Source organism: Hippocampus bargibanti, linkage group LG05 (genome assembly GCF_051943395.1).
Source record: "Hippocampus bargibanti isolate YZ-2025 linkage group LG05, ASM5194339v1, whole genome shotgun sequence".
NCBI classification, from domain to species: domain Eukaryota; kingdom Metazoa; phylum Chordata; class Actinopteri; order Syngnathiformes; family Syngnathidae; genus Hippocampus; species Hippocampus bargibanti.
In genome coordinates this window covers 7,222,756-7,244,012 of record NC_142738.1, presented here as the reverse complement: position 1 = coordinate 7,244,012, position 21,257 = coordinate 7,222,756, and the positions used below count along the sequence as shown (strand labels likewise).

At 40.8% G+C, this 21,257-nt stretch overlaps 2 protein-coding genes across 2 annotated transcripts in view; one reads left to right on the top strand and one right to left on the bottom strand.

Moving 5' to 3' along the window:
• Positions 1-25: 25 nt before the first annotated feature.
• dnaja2b (DnaJ heat shock protein family (Hsp40) member A2b) lies at positions 26-12,693 on the bottom strand. The gene is made up of 9 exons (XM_088996114.1): positions 12,412-12,693; positions 11,441-11,500; positions 9,783-10,009; positions 9,392-9,472; positions 6,299-6,432; positions 5,996-6,192; positions 4,030-4,174; positions 1,965-2,092; positions 26-1,889 (listed from the first exon to the last, which is right to left on the bottom strand). Exons 1-9 carry the CDS (start codon positions 12,487-12,489, stop codon positions 1,701-1,703), a joined length of 1,239 nt encoding a protein of 412 aa, XP_088852240.1. The 5' UTR covers positions 12,490-12,693; the 3' UTR covers positions 26-1,700.
• A 1,907-nt stretch (positions 12,694-14,600) lies between these two features.
• ppp6r2b (protein phosphatase 6, regulatory subunit 2b) overlaps positions 14,601-21,257 on the top strand; it is a 24,095-nt gene continuing 17,438 nt past the window's right edge. The window contains 8 exon segments of the mRNA XM_088996142.1: positions 14,601-15,269; positions 16,495-16,631; positions 16,701-16,799; positions 18,158-18,344; positions 19,991-20,128; positions 20,215-20,280; positions 20,380-20,492; positions 20,570-20,683. Coding sequence (XP_088852268.1) covers positions 16,504-16,631; positions 16,701-16,799; positions 18,158-18,344; positions 19,991-20,128; positions 20,215-20,280; positions 20,380-20,492; positions 20,570-20,683 — 845 coding nt within the window. The 5' untranslated portion in view covers positions 14,601-15,269; positions 16,495-16,503.

Below are 21,257 nucleotides of genomic sequence, written 5' to 3'. Positions count from 1 at the left end.
ATTAAACTTGGTATGTAAACAACGGTGGATTTGTAGATTGTTTATTAATATCTTAATTACCCCGGACAAACATGAGCATGAACAGTAATAACACTTCATTAATGACAACTTCCTGTCCTTTGCGACCAGATGTACAAACAGAAGCGGCAGAAAGTCTTTTAGCAGAAACAGTTAGCCGCTAACAGATTGCTATGATCGGGGGGCACTGTTTCAAAAATGCAACAAAAAAGGCTGTCGATGTAGTATTGGGTGGGGGGTCAATGTTGTAGTTTTTTTATTTTAATAATTCGGATATGGTCGTCGGCCCTCTTGATATGAGTCGGGAGCTGTCCAAGTTGTGTAAGCGGAGATTTTTTTGGAGGCAAACATTCAACAGTTTGACAGCAGCCGTTCACATAATCCAACTTTTTAAACAAGGCAGCGGTAAAGCCGGAACATTCCAAAGCAGCTCCGATTTGGCGGGCCACTGAGTTAGACGTACACGTGGAGTTCACAGATTAGGTTGAGTGGTCTGGAAACACTGAAATGAAGCTTCAAAAAAGGTGGGACTATATGAATCAAAAATATGTATTGTATTGTATAAATCAAGGCTTTCGTTATTTTCAAGCGAGATGAGAGCACTCGGGACCATTTTTGAAAAATCATGGCAGAGGCTGCGTGGAATCTTTAAGGCCAGGCTCTTGGCTGGGTGTTAACTAAAATAGGCTACTTTCAATTTAATGTTAAATACTCATATGAAGACATGTTTTTGATGATAAAATGCACCAGGATTTCTTCATTCATATAACAACTTAAATTTCGGTCATGCTCATTATAATGTAGATGCAAATTTAAGTTAATTACAAAATGGCCTCCATGAAAGTACACCAAATTCAATGAAACCTGTCAGGATTTTAAAGTACATGTCAGAGAACAATGTGAACTACAATCGACCTGAAATTATTTTTCACCCATTGGTGGCAGAATTTTTAAAAAACAGCAATATTTCAACCTCGGTTCACAAACGATTTCAATATTTCTGAAACACATCAGTCTTGTGACAAGATTTTAGTACAAAATGTAGCGCAAATGACAGATCAGCATGCATAATTTCAACTTTCTACCTTTAACCATCTGAGAGATTAAGGTAAGCATTTCTCACACCTGGTGAAAACAGAAGATTGAAATATTGTAAATATTGGATTTTTATGATGGAGTTTCATCAATGACAACTAGTGGAATTTAAGGATAGTTTGTTGAGGTTTCTATGCTAATTGTGGAGAACGGATATCTTGGGGCAAAATCAACATACGCAGCCAAGAGCTTTGCCTTAGGTTGAACGTCATCGGTGTGTGTACGTCATCAGCAAGCAGCATGCTTATGTGTGATAGATTACACTAAAACCATGTACACTCGTCAAAATTATTTTTTTAAGCATGAGACTGAGCGCTGTTTATCAGAGGAAACAGCCGAAACGGTGGTCTGAGTCAAGTTTTGGCCTGAGGCTATGCTGAGCACTACTGTCCATGAAACACAAAAAAGATATCCCAACTCCAACATCTTTTAATGGGCACCATAGAACCGAGGAGGCTGCAAAGTGTGTGAGTTGGGTGCGTCACGGCGACAGAAGAGAAATGTGCATGTGTGTGTGTGTGTCAAGTCTTGAATGATGTAACAGCAAAGCTGGAGGAATGATGCATGTAAACACGCATCAAGGTCTTCTATTGGTGCGCGCACTGCACCCCCGGGCCGTGATGGCCGCCCTCCTCATCGGAGCTGTCGTTGTAGGCTTCTCTCCTGCCGCCCCCGCCTGATCCTTGACTCCTATCGAAATCCGTCAGGTCCACTTCCTCGGCCTCGGCGGAAATGAGGGGGTCCTCGGCGCGGCTCGGAAGGAGGCACTCCAGCTCCTGAAGGAGTGATAAGTGATTGTTATCGGCGTCTGTGCTTTTTTTTTAACAACATGCGTCACTAATGCGACTCACGTTGAGTTTTTCGGTGCTGATCCAATTGTTCTCGGGGAACTGCACGTCAAACTTGATGTAGAGGTCTCCCTTTTCAAAGGGGTTTCTGTACTGTGGCATTCCCTCTCCTTTGACCACACGAACGCAGCCTGAAAAGAGTAAAATATAGAGCAAAACAAGACTTAGTGTGCACATGCACAAAAAAGGCCTTTTACCATTTTTTATGTCCAACAATGGTGGCGCATGCAGGCATACACTCACGAGAGTGTAACCACATATGGGCAATCATTCTACAGTAATCCCTTGCTACTTTGCGGTTCGATTATCATGGCACTTGATGCATCACAGATTTTTTTCTAACCTAAAAAAAAGGGGGCTGCAAATAGCAGCGAAAGTCACTGCTGTCAAAATATCAAAATATATCATTCATTGAAGGTGCCCCCCATAATGCGGTGCAACTTATGTATGGAAAAAGGTTTTTAAATGTCATTCGTTTACGATGCACCTTATAATCCAGAAAATACGGTACTTAAAATGACAAACGGAGGGAAGGCGAAAGCCATTACAATGTCAATAAAGCGTTACATCAGATAAGACGAGTCGTCTACCTGTAAATATTATACTGTATACTGTATGCTGATAGAGGACTGTTTACGTTATTGTATGAATTTTTTACTTCTTCAGCTTCAGCTATTGTTAAAGCGCTATATAAATCCACAATCAGTGATACCTCAGCTCACAAACTTAATTGGTTCCCAGAAAGTGTGTGTCAGGGCTGCCCAACATTTATTTCCCATAAGAAACCATTCAAAATAATCCGTTCCCAGGTGCCCATAAAAGATAATTTTCTACTAAATAAGCCTTACAAATGCACAAAATATACCTATTTTATGTATGAGAAATGTGCGATTGTATCGTAATTAAAGAAATAAACTATATTGTATAATAGTCGTTTTATTTACCTTTGTGATGATCGTTGTCAATGAATGACGAAGTTCCAGGTTGCCTCTTGATGATATCCGAGTGAAGTTGCCGTGCTTTCTCGGCGATAATACCCTCACTCACACGGTCCCCTGCTAGCTGCTTTTCATTAATCCTAATCGACACAATTTTTTCAACCTCTTCTATTACCTGAGACCGTTGCTTAGACAACACAGAAACCCCCTTCGACTTAGCGTACTGCTACTGCTAAGTCACGCAAACGCACACCTCGTTTGTGTTATTCGATGATCTGCTTCTTCTGCTCGACCGTAATTTTCTATTGTGTCCTCTTCGGCTTAACACAAACCTGTGGTGGGGTCTTTTTTGGTCGCATAATAACAAAAGTACTCCACTCGATAACAAACCATGTCTGCACTCAAAGAGAGGGGTGACGAAAACTAGTCCGCCAGCCATTGTGGCGCTGTTCGACTGTGTGGTTTGGTGTTCACCCGCCAGCCACTGTGGCGCTGTGTGGTTTGGTTCGTCCGCCGAAATCGAGTTCGTCTGGCGATATTACAGTAAAGTCTCGTTATATCGATATTCAAGGGAGTCCGAAAAAATATCGATATAACCGGGACTATCGATATATCCGACCCTGTTTGCATGTAATTTTCTCCGTGCCTGCATAGAAATAGTATCGATATAACCGGGACTATCGATATATCCGATATCGATATAACGAGACTTTACTGTATATTATATTGTGGCGATATTATATGTTCGTAAGGCGAAGTTTGTGGGCTAAAGCGTTCTTTAGCTGGGGTATCACTGTATATTGTATTGTACTACAAACATTGACTGCGCTTGTTTATGCATGTCCTGTACTGTGCTCCCCTAAATTTGGCCTTGAATGATAATTTACCAATCCATGTCAGGTTCGCGACATCGCGGTTTTTGGTCTATCTTGGGTGGTGCGGGTCCGCATTAACCGCGATAAACAAGGGATTAATGTCGTATGTCTCACTTATCTGTGGACACCCAAAAAAATGATGCAGCTATGCAATAAAAAAAAAAAGAAATAATAATATCAGGTAGAGGCTCTGAAGTTTGAAGTTGAGGCACTCCAGGGTTCAGGTATGGCAGTACTGGTATGGGGCGTGTGTACCTGGTTCGATAACCTTGCCGGGTGGGTACTTGACAAGCAGCTGCCGTCCATCCAGATGCGAGAGGGTCAACTGAAAGCCACAAAGAGCCTCGACCAGGCCAATGCGCTGCACCATGCGAAGGTCATTGCCTTCCCGGCGAAATTCCTGAAATGGAGAATAACATTTAAAAAGTCAGATCTATATCTATAAAATCTGTTCAAATAACGACCTCATAAATGTACAGTGATACCTCGGTTTACGAACCTCTTGGGTTACGAACTTTTCCGTTTACGAACGTTACATTTATGAAGTTTACCTTGGCATACAAACTATTTTTTGGGATATACACGGAGCTGCCACAATGACTGATGTGTCATGTGACAAGCTCGTTCTAACAAGAAAATGGTGGCCGACTGTTTTGTCCTCTGTTCCACGCCCAGTCTTCGGTTAAAGCCACGTGATTGGTCAGGAACGCAGCAGTGACGGGAGGGGGTTACAGAAAGAGGCAGCTCTCCCAAAAACAAAATGGCGTCTTTGGTTAAAGCCATGTGATTGGTCAAGAACGCAGCAGTGAGGGGGTGGGGGGTTAAACTTTAAAGAGACAGGCAGACAACAGAGAGAAAACACATGCATACAAAAGGGAGACGACAAAGCTTGAAAAAAAAAGTGGAAAAAAAATACAAGTGAAATGGTGAGAAAATGGATAGAAAACAGTGAAATTTGGACTCGTTTCAACTCCAGCAGTGTAGACTGGAAGGTTAAAATATCCCATCAATCAGGCTCCACAAATAACCTGCACAAGCCATCTGTACACTTGATGCAAAAAGCTATCAACTCAGCTAAACAGAACACAATTGATGAGGAACTAGGTAAAATTATCGCAGAGAAAGCACCTCCAAGGGATCATTCCTCAAGATGGTGAAAGAAGACTACGTTCCTCATCAAGTGTTTAATGCTGATGAAACCGGCCACTCCATTCCATTGCATTTTTGGGGAAAATGTATTTGTGATAGAGATTTCTGATAGAGGCGTTTGCGTTGCATGAAGCGGTAACACCATGAAGGTCCTCCTGCAAAGCCGTTTATATTCATCTCCTTGGCAACGACCTGGGTGTGGAGATGCAACTGCACCGTTGACAAACCTCTCCCAGCAGCACATTGTTCAAGCACCCATGCGTGAACTCGTTCCTCCAACTGCGGCCACCTAGCTTTTATTGTTTTCTTCATTTCAGTAAGCGTAACCTCTTCTTTTCGCCAGTCCCTTACAAGTTTTGCGCTCACTCCAAACTTTCTTTCTGCTGCTCGATTGCAGTTTTTGGCTGCATATTTCACTATCTGCAGCTTGTAAGCTTCAGGATACGACTTTCTTTTCGGTGCCATTTTTATTCAGCCCTTCTCAGTTGTGTTTATAAATAACAGGTGTTACAGAAAAATCTGACCCTCCAGAAACCGCGACCGCAGGGACGACAGATTCTGATGGGTCACAGATTTCCCTGTAACACGTGTTATAGAAATGTGTAGGCTACTGTCTCTGCGCTCACAGATTTTGACGGCTCACAGATGTTTCAACACCACAATATCAGCACAGGACTAGAGCGCGCTCTTGCGGTTTAATGTGAAAATAACATGTGAAATGATATACAGTAATAAGCATATATAAATCGCTCCGATTTATAAGTCCCACCCCCGACCAAACTATGAAAAAAACTGACTTATAATCCGAAAAATACGGTAGTTTATTTCCTTAATTATAATACCAAAGCACATTTATTATACATAAAATAGGGAATATTTTGTGTAGTTTTAAAGCTTAGAAAATTAGAAAGTAGAAAATTATGTTTTATGGGGACCTGGGAACGGATTATTCTCATTTGAATGGTTTCCGATGGGAAATTAATTTTTGGGATCCACACTTTTCGCCTTACACTCTGTCTGGGAACCAATTAAGTTCATAAGCCAACGTATCACTGTACAATCTTTTTCCTACTTCATGTTCTTTCTCTTGTAGGACCAGGACGATATCGCCGGGTTCCACACCCGGCGCTTGGTCAGCTTCCCCGGTGAAGGTGATCTTCTGTCCGTGTTTCATGCCTTTGTCCACGTGCACCTCCAGAACCTTTGTTTCCTTACTCACCTTATGACCTTCGCATTTTTTACAGCGATCTTTCTCGCTGATGACCTCACCTGTACAAACACAACAGGCCGACCGATATTTGTGATGATGAGTTGTTGATCGCCACCCTCCCCCCCGGTCACGTGAAAGTGTGTGAATTATTTGCAGTCATGTTACCCTCTCCTTTGCAGTCTGTACAGACGGACTGCACCTGTTGGACCATACCAGGGGCCAGTTGTCGAATCACCACCCTCATACCCAGTCCTCTGCATGCCGTACACTTTTGTACTGCGCCCGCCTTGCCACCCTGACTGGAGAGCAAATGGCAGAATGTCAGCACTGTTCACGCAGTGTACTTTTGCATACCAGCCAACTTCTGAAACCAGAAAAGCCTAATAATCAATTGCTGCTGTGGACTGCAAATTTCCCCATTGTGGGACAAATAAAGGTATTCTGATTCTGATAATGCACCAAACTATTTTTAACATTGCAGCTACTTAAAGGACAACCAACACCATTTTTTTGTTTCCTAATTGACATCACAAAAACGTTTTATAGCATCTAAAATACCCAAAACACGCAGGCTGATATTTTTAGTCAAATGCAAAACACCAACAAAAATGAGTTCAAGTGACCCAAAACTACTTCAAAATGACCTCGGAGATGCCGAGTTTCAGAAGGTGCCGCCCCCTTGTTCGTGACGTCACGCCAGGACGTCTTGCCTTGCTCTAGAATCAAAACAATGGCTTCAGATTAGGTGAAAATGCTTTCTTGTTACTCATCCAGTTATGAATGATTCAAATAGTTCTGAAGAGGAAAGCATAAATGTTTGCAATCGATGAAAGAAGTCCTCCCGTATCAATTCGAGCGGTCAGGACTCCAATGTACCGTCCCAGAAAATGCACAAGATGGCACCCAAGCTCCGTTGGGAATGATTTGTCTGCTGGGAATTTGTGTCAACTAGTATCAAATAGTAGTCTTGGTGCAACACACAATCATTCACCATCGCATTATTCATGTGTTTTCCTTCTAATTTTGCCATCAACACGAAGTTTTCAGACCAAATAAAGGGGCGTTCCAGACGTGACGTCATGTCAGGCATCGTCATCAACTTAGTCTTAAAACGTAAAATATAGCTATATGCCGTGGAATCTTGAAGTCATTTGAAGTGATTTTACAAATTATGGACACAACTTGTCGGGAGGCGTCAGTTGTCCCTTAAAATGAGGCTAAAAACACCATACAAAAGACATTGTTAGTAACTTATGCACATGTAACCTACATTCCTATGGGTTGACAAAAATAGCTATGAACAAACTCAAATTTGAAGTAATACATTTCATTTATAAGCGCCTTTCAAAACTCTCAAGGTCACTTTACAGTAACGCGATACATTTTTCTGTGGGTGAGCAGCGGCAGCCACACGCGCCAGCGTTCACTTAACCCGGAAGTAACTCAAATAGATGGAAAGCTAGCTAGGAAGCTAATAGAGAGCTACCCAGCGAGTAGACCGCTGATAGATAAGATAGCCAGCCAACTAGACCGCTAATAGCTAGCTAATAGATAAATAACAGAGAGCAAAGAGCTAGGTAAGTAGCTAGCTTAATAGCTAGCTCGACTGTCATAATTTATGATGTAACAGGAACCCTAACCATGAATTGTTTTCAAAGTTTACTCTTTTAATTTAACACAATTTAATACCGCATAATCTTTTTTCCTGGGGTTTTAGGAAAGTTGTGCATTTTAAATGCCCTTTTAGATCAAAACCTACAGGACCATTTTGGCAAAATACTTTTCAAACCTATTTGCATTTTTCAGGTTGAAATGGCAGTTTATTGGCAGGCATTACTAATAATCCTAACTGGCTGGCACGCACACTAAAGGTCATCCACATTATCCACATTCACTTCTGGACCGAAGCATAACTCCTGGATGAATAGGGCGTCATTTGTACTTCTTTGAGGGGGGTCGGACCTTTCGCTCCTCATCCGAAAAGCTTTGTCACCAAACTAAAATTTTGCTGGTAGCTCTGCCCCTATATACAGGTAACATCCAAGTTACGACCATGACCGCTAGACCCTTTTTTTTTTTTTCATTCTACGCCTGGCAAGCAGCCGTCAACGCGTACCACAATTTTGGCCAGCCAGCATCTCACACACTTGCACAGCAATGCGCGACTACACTCAATACAGTATTTATACAGTGGAGATACCGTCTCGGCAACATCTCCTGTAGTACACTGCTTTTTTTCCTTTGGCGTCCGCCTGAGTCCGAGCGTGTATGTCGGGTGACCTTTTGTGTCCGTTAGCAGGGAGAGCAGGGTTCGTATAACATTTATAAATGAACTGTACAGTAAACAGTTTTGTATACATTACAGGTAAAGTTATACAATAATAAAAATCGATAATATGAAATATAAAATGATAAAAATGACACTAAAAGTTATACAATTTATAAATGAACTGTAAATACATAATAGTATTGAATAGAAAACGTTGCTTAAAAACAGATTGACATTGTATACTATCCTGTCGTGGAAACGTCAGGTCGGCTATTTTGAATGTATTTCAACTTATGACCGTTGGACTTACAACCATTTTGTTGGAATGGAACCGGTCGTAACTCGGATTTTACCTGTATATATATATCCCCAATGTCCCTATATACAGGGCCAGAGCTACCAGCAAAACTTTAGTTCACTGACAAAGCTTTTCGGATGAGGAGCGGAACGTCAGACACCTTCAAAGAAGTACAGATGACGGTTGAAGAAACCTTTTCTTCATCGGTGGACTACTCCTGTACAACTGAGAGCTTACACAAGACTATAATGCCTGGAAATGCTCGGGAGTATTCATCACAAAATGACTGTAGTATTCTTTTAGATTTCACTTATTGGTGCTTTTTCTCCAGCAGATGCCATTACACGAAAATGATTAAAAAAAAAAAAAAACAATGCTAACCCTTGACTCTCGATTCCAGGAATGATCCCCAGCACACGGAATTCATCTAAAGGGAGCTAACAGCTGGCACTGTGCCAATCACCTTTTCTAAATTTAGATCCTTAGCGATCTCGTGTTTGGAACGAACATTGGGTATTTACTATGTTGATTATTTTTGACTTAAAGTTTTGATTGGAAACCATCATTTTCATTTATAAACCGTAACCCAGAATGGGATCATGAAAACCATACTCGTTACAGCAAAACCGGAGTAGTTGGCAGGTATGCTTTTGTCTTGGTTAACAGGACAAAACACTTAAAAATGACTCACCCGTTGCAGGCACCGCAAAGGACATTCTTGCTCAGCTGGAGTTTGGTAGTTTTACCATTGTAGAGGTCTTCAAGGGAAACTCTGTCAGAGGAAATAAATAAACTCATTAGTATGGAATACAATGTCACTCACATTTAGGAAAATGGCAGATCCTAGACCAGATTCCAAGTTATGGATCGAGAAATTGTGCGTGTGCAGTTCAGTCACATCCTAACAAATTCATGGCTCCCTAAAATATATTTTAGGACATAAAACATATATATATTAATAATTTCATACTTAATTTCAATAATTTCATACTTGATGCACTGTTGAGACCCAATTATTTTTACACAAACAATTAAAAAGTCAATTTTTCATAACGCATCCCCTTTATAAAGGTCTCAATTACTTCAGAGGGTGCACCATGTCTTCGCCTCGCCTACGTCCTCCATTGCGTCCTCTTCCTTGTCCCCCCATGAACCCAAAAAGTCCTCCTCCAAAAATGTGAGAGAAGATATCATCCATGCCAGGGCCGCCTCCTCCGCCTTCTCGTAGCCCTTGTTCTCCATAGCGGTCGTAAAGTTCTTTCTTCTCCGGGGTTGTCAGTACTTCATATGCAAAACTGATTTCTTTAAACTGGGTGACAAAACGAAAAACAGACAGACACAGATTTTTGTATTTATCAGCTTACAAATGCTTTAGCCCATGAAGTTTTCGCCTCACAAACATTAAATTCCCAAGCAAATAGTCTTGGCTAACGAACTAGTTTTTTGGCGGATGAACATCAAACCACACGGTCGAACAGCGCCACGGTGGCTGGCGGACTGGTTTTCGTCACCCCCTTTCTTTGAGTGCAGACGTGGTTTGTTATCGAGTGGAGTATATTTGCTATTACGGGACTGAAAAAGATCCCACCACAGGCTAGTGTTAATCCGAAGAGGACACAAAAGAAAATTACGGTCGAGCAGATCATCGAAAACCACAAACGTGGTGTGCGTTTGTGTGACTGAGCTGTCCCAGTACCATTACGCTAAGTCGACCATTGCTACCATCCATTGACAACTACCATCACTATGGTAAATAAAACGACTTTATTATAAAGTAATTTATTTATTTAATTATAATACAACAGCACGTTTATTATACATAAAATAAGGTATATTTGGTGTACTTTTAAGGCGTATTTAGTAGAAAAGGAGGTTTGATGGGGACCTGGGAACGTATTATTCTCATTTTAATGGTTTCTTATGGGAAATAAATGTTTGGAAGAACGTTTCGTCTTACACACACTTTCTGGGAACCAATTAAGTTCGTAAGCTGAGGTACCATTGTATGTATTTTTTTCCATGCCAGTGCTCCAGCGACAGAAAAAAAATCTAATATGAAATTAATTATTTCATTTAAAAAGAAAACAAAGCCTATTATTTTGAATGTCAAATGGGATAAAAGAACATGGAATGTACCAACAAGAGGCACATTACTAAATTTACAGCAGAATGTACACCAGAAAATTAGCTAATAACGTTTTATAATAATAGTCAAAATAATAGTCATACTAATAATCATAATAATAATAATAATCATAATAATACATTTCTAAGCGCCTTTCAAAACTCTCAAGGTCACTTTACAGTCACAGGATCAGTTTTTTTTCCCGTGGGTGAGCAGCGGCAGCCACACGCGCCAGCATTCACTCAACCCGGAATAACTCTATATGCATATAACATCCAATGCATATTTACACTTGTATGAGTTAAGAATGTGTAAATTACAGTACCGGATTTGCTACAGTTCCTTATACACAAGCACCGTGTCAAAGGGGTTAGCAAGCATTTTAGTTGATGCAATTATACAACATAAAGCGACCTTTTCCTCCTCAATTGGATGGTGGTTTTAAATCTTAATATGCTACATAAAAGATTGTCCGTACAGTTAAATGCCTAAAACTTATACCTAAATTTTAAAACACAAAATTTACAGTCCGCTTATTTCAAATGGGATTCTCATCGATGTGGTTGGTGCCACAATATTTTTTTTCATATAAAAGCACCGCTAAATGTTTCATACCTTGTCTCCAGCATCTGGGTTCTTGTCGGGATGGTACTCTTTAGCCAATTTGCGGTAGGCCTGTCATAAAAACAAGGTTGAGAATGAAATTGCTAATAGCATATTCGAAAGAACTCATCAGAACATCAATCTCACTCAGTCAGGTACCAGCTATGTTTCTAAAAATGTTTTAGGCATCAAGTCATGTGATGCTGTCAAAAACATCGGGACACCAGCAGGAGCATTGCTGTCTTTGACACCTCCAGCCATCTTGAACTTTCATCTCATGTGCTCAACTTGTTAAACTACTCTTCTTATTCTAAGACAACAAAAGAGTATAGTAGATGTTTGGATATTGTGGAATAATCGTGGCAGTTATGTCTACAATGTCATGATTCGTACACGAGACCAGCATAATTTTTAATTGTCTTGACATTCAAAGAAAAAAACAATTACTTCAAATTTCTATGACAATTTCAATAGATGCGAGTTAAGTGACACTCGGGCATCGAGTTCAAAGATTTTTTAACAATAATCGTAACATTCACATTGGGATTATTCAATATTTTTCCCCACGCGAAGCAAGTGAAGGCGATATACGCAAAATGTTTGGACACGAAGCAATACTCGTTGAACTTGTGTATTTAATTTAGACTTCGTTTACAGGACAACATGGCGGCGACTATTTCCTGAAATGTATCGTCTAATATCCGGTGAGCTACGATACTCGTGGTCACTTGCGTTTCCTTTTATCATTCGGCAGACAATAAAAATCTCCAGTGTCTAAATGTGAAATATTCTGTAGATAGCAAGCGGGAATGGATCCCCATCGTCAGTGTGGATGAAGCCGTGCAGTGTGCTAGTTATCTCGTTTAGTTCCCAAACCATCGCGAGTTAGCCACCGAGCTCATGCTGGGTAAGCAGCATTCTAGGCCCATTTTACAGGTGACCTACATCGCTCGTTCACTCTTGTCACTTTGCACCGTCCTCACCTTTTTTAATTCGTTTTCGGAGGCCGACGGTGAGACGCCAAGGATGTCGTAGAGCTTCGTGTCCGCGACTTTCGACATAATGCTTGGTAGCCGGCTACCTCCTACCGACGTTCAGATGAGTGAGGAAGAAAACAAGCTAAGCCGGCTGGGATCGTCCAGTGTTGCCAGATTCGCACGCAAAGTCCCCCGTCTGACGTAGACGCCCCCAAACCAGAGCAGTCGCATTTCTCGGAGGGGGGCGGAGGGGGTTTCTGGAACTTCACACGGGGCCATTATCAGGTTTTATTATTAGCCTTACGTACCATGACGCTCTTTGTGACGCTCGAATGCAGAGACCAATTATGTTTGTATGAAGACCAATATACACCGTGGGCGGGCAGGGCCACTTTTGATTTTGAAGACGGACACATTGGCTAGACCATTTGTAGAAGAGGTAAATATTAAAAAAACTCTAGATACCGACAACCCAATCTCAGTTTCCCCCCATTCCTTTTTACCATTTCCATTTCTATAGCGCCTATTCTTATTAAACTGGCAACATTTGCCTATCCCCAACATCGCAAAGCAAAATGTACACATTCAGTAGTCACATAAATTTCAGCTCAGATTTACCCCCCGGTGTAGTTTACATGATTTTTATTAAACGAACGTAATTGTTTTGGAACGTGGCGAGAAGCTGGAATAGACCTCTCAAGAAAGCAGTGACGTGCAGTCAGGGGAGGCAGGTGAGGCCGTGCCTCACCTGTCATCATGGAAATATCAAATGAAAAAATACATTAAACAGTTATAGTTAAGTGATTTGTACCTTAAAGTTCTTTTCCATTTAACTTCACCATTTTTTGATTTTTTTTTTTTAATCGCTGAATTTTCACATTTACCATTCAAATACTATGTTGAGACGAGCAGTGAGGCAGCAGTCAGCTGCATATCACTAATAAAGTGTTCAAACACTTTTAGTATATGAACTACATTTCTACAGTTTAGTTGGTGTATATAATGTAGAGTCGCTTTACATTATAAACACTACTACAGTGTTAATTTTATTTTATTTTTATCAAAACTGTGTGCATTGGTGAGGCACACAGTTCTCCTGCCCCATGACAGGGGGTGGTGGTGATTACAGATTTTTCTTGCGTCTCCTCGGCTGCAGATTAATAGAATTAGTAAAAGCAAACTACAGTAAACAGTTAGCAAATTAAGTGCAACCATCCAGTCATTTTTTTCGTGTTTCTTAGCCTTATTTTCAGAATGGAGGATTACATATCTCAATTGAAAGAAATAGAGAGGAGAAGGAGCGGCGCAGGGACTTCATTTATAAGTAAAGGTAACACAATAATAACGGTTTTTAAATTCTTTTTTTCTATGCTGTGGTTTATATAAAGAATGCTGACATGACATTTTAAACAACACGTTAACTGTTGCCAATAAAATGGTGAAAAAGCTACTCTGTAGAGTTCATGTTTGTAAATCTGACTGATGACGTCAGTGCCTCACCAGCCATGAACCTCACCGCACGTCACTGCAAGAAAGAAAGGATGGTGGAATACCTATAGGTCATTGGAATACGTTCTCGTCAATATTTTGTATAGTGTCACTTAAATGTTAAGTTAAAAATGAAGGGAGATCGGACTAATACATGCGGGTTGAGAAGGTTAAATTGAGATAATTTTGAAGCCGCAAGTGTTGGCTGGACAACACAAAACGACAAAAAGGAGTTCATACTAAAACCTATGGCCAATTTAGTCTTTCAAAACAATGACAGAATCAGGACCACCCAATTACAGGGCACATACAAATAAACTACTGTATCATCTCACCCAGATTGATACCTAAGGACAAATTGGAATCTTTAATGAATGTGAATTGCCTTTAGCAACCTGGCGTCATCCAAATAGGCCACGCCCCTAAAGACAAGTGCCCAATATTACAAAACCAGCACAAAGGACAGATTGATCAATCGATTGGATAGATTGGTTGGTTGGACTGACAAACAGACAGAGAGAAAGATTGAAAGAGACAACGATAGATTGATTGCTCGGCGTCAAACTTTGATGACATCTTGCAAACATTTAAATTGTCATATGTAATAAAATATATTGTAAGGATGTAAGCACCGCTCCAAGCCTCTCATCACTGTCGCTTATTACAATCGAATAAACCTTTATTCTTGACTTCTTTATATGGGTTGGCAGTCATAACGGTCTGCTAAGGGAAACGGTGACTATAATGTGGCCACCGAAAAAAACACCGCTGCTTTAGGTGAAACTGGTCCATCGAGCTCCACGTTTTTTTTCACGTGCCCCTAAATTCTTCGGCTGAAATTGTGAGCATTGAATGACACTCCCTAAAACCATCAGCACAACACTGTATCTATAGAAACAGAATAATCATGAATTGGCATTGTGAAATATATCAGTCCGAAGCTATCTGTATTTTTCCTTGCGTTCAGGTAAATTATAACCTGACACTATAGTTGTTATTTTACATTCTCTTGACAATCTCTAACTGCTGACAGCGTCCCCCGCACGTCGTCAAAATGTCACCAGGCTGATAGTTTACCCGGCTTGACGGACAGACGAATTGATGGACTACGTTTTATCTTCCTCGCCATTTTGACACCACCGTTTGTCGTAACCCGTCCGTTGAAGTTTTTATTTTCGTCCAGTATCGGTGTGCTGACAGCATCTCCAAGACCACCGCGCACACGGCGAAGCGAATTGATGGTGACCGTAGGAGGACACTGCAAACGTGAAGCTAACATCCGCCACAATTGAAATAGAAGAGCGACGCGATGGGCCGCTACGGGTGACCTCACAGCCCAATCTTATATGATGACCGATGACAATGCAGACTGAAAGGTAAGCCTCGTTTGCCATTAAAAAAGAACAAACATTTCTATTTTAAAATAGAGTCAAGTGGAAAACAGTGACGCAGAGAGTGAGTCAGACCGAGGAGGTCAGCTAGCTAGCTTGTCACATATATAGCACCGCTTTTTAAATAGCTTCGAAACATAAAATGCAAAAGATTTATCTTTTTTTTATGAGGTCAACGATTCGGAGCGCAAGTACAAACTCGGGGGAATGTGTTGTCAACGGAGGACTAACAAACTTAACGCGCAGTGTATTCAAGCAATGGTCATTAAAATTTGGCTGTCACTGGTAATAAAATAATTTTTCTATTTTGCTAAAGCATTGTATTCTGAAAGGACAACCGACGTCTCCGGACAAGTTGTGTCCATAATTTGTAAAATGGCTTCAAATGACTTCGACTGAGCGTATTTTACAAACATTCCACCGCATATAGCTATATTTTAGATTTTAAGACTCGCGCTGAATATTTCGGAAGTCTTGTTTTTGAGTTCGTGAGTCCGTACTTGACGTCACTGAAGGAACGCCCCTGACCGAAAAAAAAGGACACATTGTAGCAGTGCTTCCATCACGTCAATGTATTTTGCTGTACTTGTTGGGTCTGAAAACCTCGTGTTGCACCAAAAAGCCGCCAGAGGAGGGTGACCAAGCTCACTGGAAGGAATTTATCAGCCTGTGGAAACGGGCTGATTAATTCCTTACACGGCTTTGTCGCCATTTCCTGCCTTTTTTGGGTGTGACATTTCCCACCCCTGATGCCTCAAAATGACATGGTATAAATTATTTCATCGATTGCAAACATTTATGCTTTCTTCTTCAGAACTATTTGAAGCATATTCATAACTGGATGAGTAACAAGAAAGCATATTCTCTGAATTTGAAACCATAGTTTTGATTCTTGAGCAAGGCAAGACGTCTTGCCGTGACACCACAAACACCTTATGAAGATATAATGATGGATGTTATGTTATAAAAGGATGTTATAAAAGGATGATGATGTTATGGTATAAAACCACAACTCCTGTTATTATTAGATACCCACATAAATTAAAATGCAATTCTAAATTTAAGATAGGTGGACATATTAAATCACAGAGGAGAAAAAAAGATTATTTATCAGTGAGTCAATCTATGTACATCAATCAATAGTTGTTTTTATAGCATCAATCAAAATGCTATAATCTCTCTAAACAGCTAAGAGCACACATCTCTGCAGACAGCAGCCATGTTTTGGAAATTTGACCTACACACAGCTTCTCATCTGGAGGCATTACTGGACAAGGAGGATGTCACGCTTACTGAGCTCATGGACGAGGATGATGTTCTGCAGGAGTGCAAAGCTCAGAACAGAAGGTCATTGTGGCATCTCGGTTGACTCCATTGTAGGCATCCTGACTGACTTTTCTTCATAACTTTTGTTAGACTCCTCCTGTTCTTGTGCCAGGACCAGTGCATGCAGGAACTAGTTCACAAGATTACTACAGAGCCTCCTGCTGGGATCGAGGAGACCAAGCGATACAAGTATGTGACCAAAAATGCTAGTTTTCTGTGATAGCTAATGCTAATATGGTAATAATGCAGCCCCGTCAACCTTATCTTTAGAAGATAGTGTTTTAATGTTGATAAAAGCTGATCTGGAACCTTTATTAGTTCCGCTGTCAAGTCATGTGTACAACTAGAGGTAACAGCCGACTTACGACCGGGTTCTGTTCAGACAAAACGGTTGTAAGTCAAACGGTCGTGAGTCGAAATCCATTAAAAATGGTCGACACGAGGTTTAGTATACGATGTCAATCTGTTGTTTTTAACCAACATTTTATATTGAATACTATTATATACCAAACAGTTTACAGTTCATTTATACATTTGATAACTTTTAGTGTCATTTTTATCATTTTATGTTTCATATTATAGATTTTTATTACTGTATGCCTGTAACTGTAATATATACTATACTGTTTACAGTTTATTTATAAATGTTATACCTTTTAGTGTCCTTTTTTATCATTTTATATTTCATATTATCAATTTTTATTACTGTATACCTGTACCAAACTGTTTACTGTACAGTTTATTTATAAATTTTATATTTACCTTTTAGTGTCAGCGCACACGCGTTCTGCTGACTGAAATACGCACGGCTTCCCAAGTGTAGTCACGCAGTAGATTGCTGTGCGAGAGTGAGATGCTGGATGGACAAAATTTTAGTACGCGTTGCCGGCTGCTAGCGCATTACGGTGCCAGGCGTAGAATTGAAAAAGAAAAAAAAAAGTGCTGATCATAAGTACGGGTGGTCGTAAGTGGGATCCATTTTCCGTACCGCTTATTCCTCATTAGGGTCGCGGGGGGTGCTAGAGCCTATCTCAGCTGTCTTCGAGCACGAGGCGGGGGACACCCTGAATTGGTTGCCAGCCAATCGCAGGGCACACAAAGACGGACAACAGTCACTCTCACACTCACACCTAGGGACAATTTGGAGTGGTCAATCTGCCTGCCATGCATGCTTTTGGAGTGTGGGAGGAAACCGGGGGACCCTGAGAAAGCCCACGTGGGTTCGGGGAGAACATGCAAGCTCCACACAGGGAGGACGGACCGGGACGGGAACCGGCGACCTCTGCACTGTGAAGCCGGTGTGCTAACCACTCGACTACCGGGCCGCCCCCGTAAGTGGGATGTTACCTGTATTTGTGTACAAAGAACAAATTTTCTATTTCATAAACGAAATAATTTGAATAATATCTCCCTTTTATCTTGATACGATGCTGTTGCAACACTCATTCCCAGTCGTGCAATGGTTACATCGGCAAATTTTGTCCAACCCAGTCAATTTTTTCCCCAATTTCTACGTTACAAGCAAGGTGTTTGTTGTTCATTCACAGGTATTCAAATATCGCATGTGAGCTGTTGACAAGTGATGTGGGCGTAATTAACGACAAGCTGGGCAATGAGGAGCCTCTCCTGGAAACCCTTTATGGCTTCTTGGAGCAACCCTCCCCTCTGAATCCATTGCTGTCGTCCTTTTTTAGCAAGACCATTGGGAACCTCATCGCACGGAAAACTGAACAGGTAGAGATGAAACATGATTCATTCCCATTTGTCCAAAGTTCGCAGAACCGATTCGTTCCAGCTTTCTATATATTCGGAGATTGACTATCACCTGCTGTTCCGTACAGTGGAACCTGTTACCGCAGATTATTTTTTCATGATTCAAAATACATTTCCCGAATCATAAATGATGTAAATAATCTGTTGGGTGTTCAGTTGCCATCGTGAAATCTTCATTAATTGTACTTGTTCTGCTTTGACTCATTGACTGCCATAAGTGACCTTGAGAGTTTGGAAAGGTGCTTATAATCATAATAATAAGTATTATATTAGATTATTATAGTATTTTTCAAAGCAAAAAAACTCAAACTCGCCTCCAACGCAAACCCAAGACCCAGAAAAGGACTTTGGTGTCTTTCCAGGGACCAAGAAAGGCCAATCGGACTGCGCCGCTTGGCTGGAGTTCTATCTATTTGCTATCCATTAGCTAGCTACCTAGCTGACTATCTATTTGCTATCTAGCTAGCTACCTGGATGGCTATCTATTTGCAATCTAGATATCTACCTAGCTGGCTACCCATTTGCTATCTAGCTGGCTATGCTTTTGCTATATATTTGCTTTCTATTAGCTATCTGTCTAGCCTCCTAGCTAGCTATCTATTTGCTATCCATTTTCTATCTATTAGCAAGCTACCTAGCTAACAACATATTTGCTATCTATTAGCTATCTGTCTAGCTAGCTAGCTATGTAGCTGGCTATTTATTAGCTAAATGGCTAGTTAGCTAACTGTCTAGCTGGCTATCTATTAGCTATCTGTTAGCCAGCTGGCTAGCTTTCTAGCTAGTATTTAAGTTACTTGCGAGTTGAGTGAATGCTGGCGCATGTAGCTGCCGCTGCTCATCCGCAGAAAAACTCTCCTGTGACTGTAAAGTGACCTTGAGAGTTTTGAAAGGCGCTTGGAAATGAAATGTATTATTATTATTATTTTTATTATTATTATTATTCACTAATTTATTGACTAAAATATGACGTAGAGCGGCATTCCCGAATTAGTTCGGGTTTAGTTTTTTCTTGCTTAGGTGTGGATAAAGCGCTGGCCAGACCTCTGGCAATGTTTTTTCCCTTTCAAAAGGGGGCAGGATTTCCATTTTTGTGCTTTGTTCCAGTTTCAGCTGCTTTTAAAGCACTATATGAACCAATATTTATGTATTGATTGTATTTTGGAAAGCCGCCCTCATTTCAAGCTCATGTAAGTCCAGACCCATATAATTTAGGAATTTGCTGTGTTAAATATTTATGTAGTCCTAAAACTCAATATTCTGTGGGTCCTGGAATTCGAGTGACAATGACAAAAACCCTGGCACTAGCGTGGACACATTTTTGCACGTCTGGTCGTGAATGAGTTAAATGACCTTTTTAACCTTTAACTTAGAGCCTACAAAATCTTATTTATGGTGGTGATGTGCTTCTCAATTGTTTATATTTTTTATCGTAATCATAAAGCAACAGTCCCAAATTTCAATGTCTTTTCAAAGGAATTCAAAGCTAAATGACCGCGTTTGGCTAGCATGTTAGTGTCGTGCACACTGTAGTGTATTTTTCAACTCACACTTTCATAAAGGCAACAGACTTTGTCACTTCGATGTCTCTGTTCTGTTGTGATCAGGTGATTAGTTTCCTGCGGCGGAAGGAGGGATTTCTCTCGTTGGTTTTAAAACACATCGATACGTCAGCCATGATGGATATCTTGCTTCGGCTTATCAGCTGTGTGGAGCCGCCCCCTCTTCGACTCGAGACTCTCGCTGTAACCAACAAATAAATGCATAGTTGATGCCATTTTTCATCACCTATATATTTTCTATTATCATATGTTCTGTTTATTGTTTACAGTGGCTAAATGAAGAAACGCTGGCCCAGAGACTCGTTGAAATTATTCATCCGGAGATGGATGAAGAGGTACATGTGCACATTCTTGTCATTTTGCAGCGTTTGAATTGAATACATTGACTTTCACAATACTAAAAGTTCACGTCGGTGTGTGTTATGTCTGTCAAGAGGCAGTGCAACGCGTCTCAGACTTTGTGCGACATCATTCGTTTAAGCAGAGACCAGACCAATCAGCTTCAGGAGATGTCCAAGCCTGACCCGTTGCTGACCGTGCTGGAATCGTACGACGCACCGACCCACACAAACGCTCTTGGGACATGATGCACCCTCTAAGTTGATGGATGTCTGTGTTCCACAGGAAAGAGTGTGTGGAGCAGCTGCTACGAAATATGTTCTCTGGAGATCGGACTGAGAGCTGCATCGTCAATGGGATTCAGGTTCTGCTCACTCTGCTGGAAATCAGGAGGCCTATGTGAGTCGCCCACCTTTCGTGCTTTTATTAACTCATTCACTGCCAGACGCTGTGCAAATATGTGTCCACTCCAGTGCCAGGGCTTTTGTCATTGTCACTCTATTCCCAATGCCCATCTGTATTTTTATAATGACACGAGTCACCAACAAATTTTAATCACAGATGGCTTTGTTGTCCCTATGTATATTTTTGACGGCGATTTCCCCAAAAATACTTTTTTCCAATCGCATCATGTTTCTGAGATATTTTCTTTTTTTAACTCATTCACTGCCAGATGTGCAAAAAGTGTTTCCACTGCAGTACCAGTTTTTGTCATTGTCACTCGAATTCCAGGACCCAAAGAACATTGAGTTTTAGGACTACATAAACGTTCAATGCAGTGTAAGAAACCTTAAACTCTCTTCTTTAATCAGAAAAAAATAGTTAATTATATGGGTCTGGAGTTATATGAGCTTGAAATGAGGGTGGCTGTCCAAAATACAATACATACATATTGGTTCATAAAGCACTAACATGGAAAAAAGGGAAATGCTGCACCCTTGTAGAAAAGAAAAAAAACACTGCCAGAGGCCAT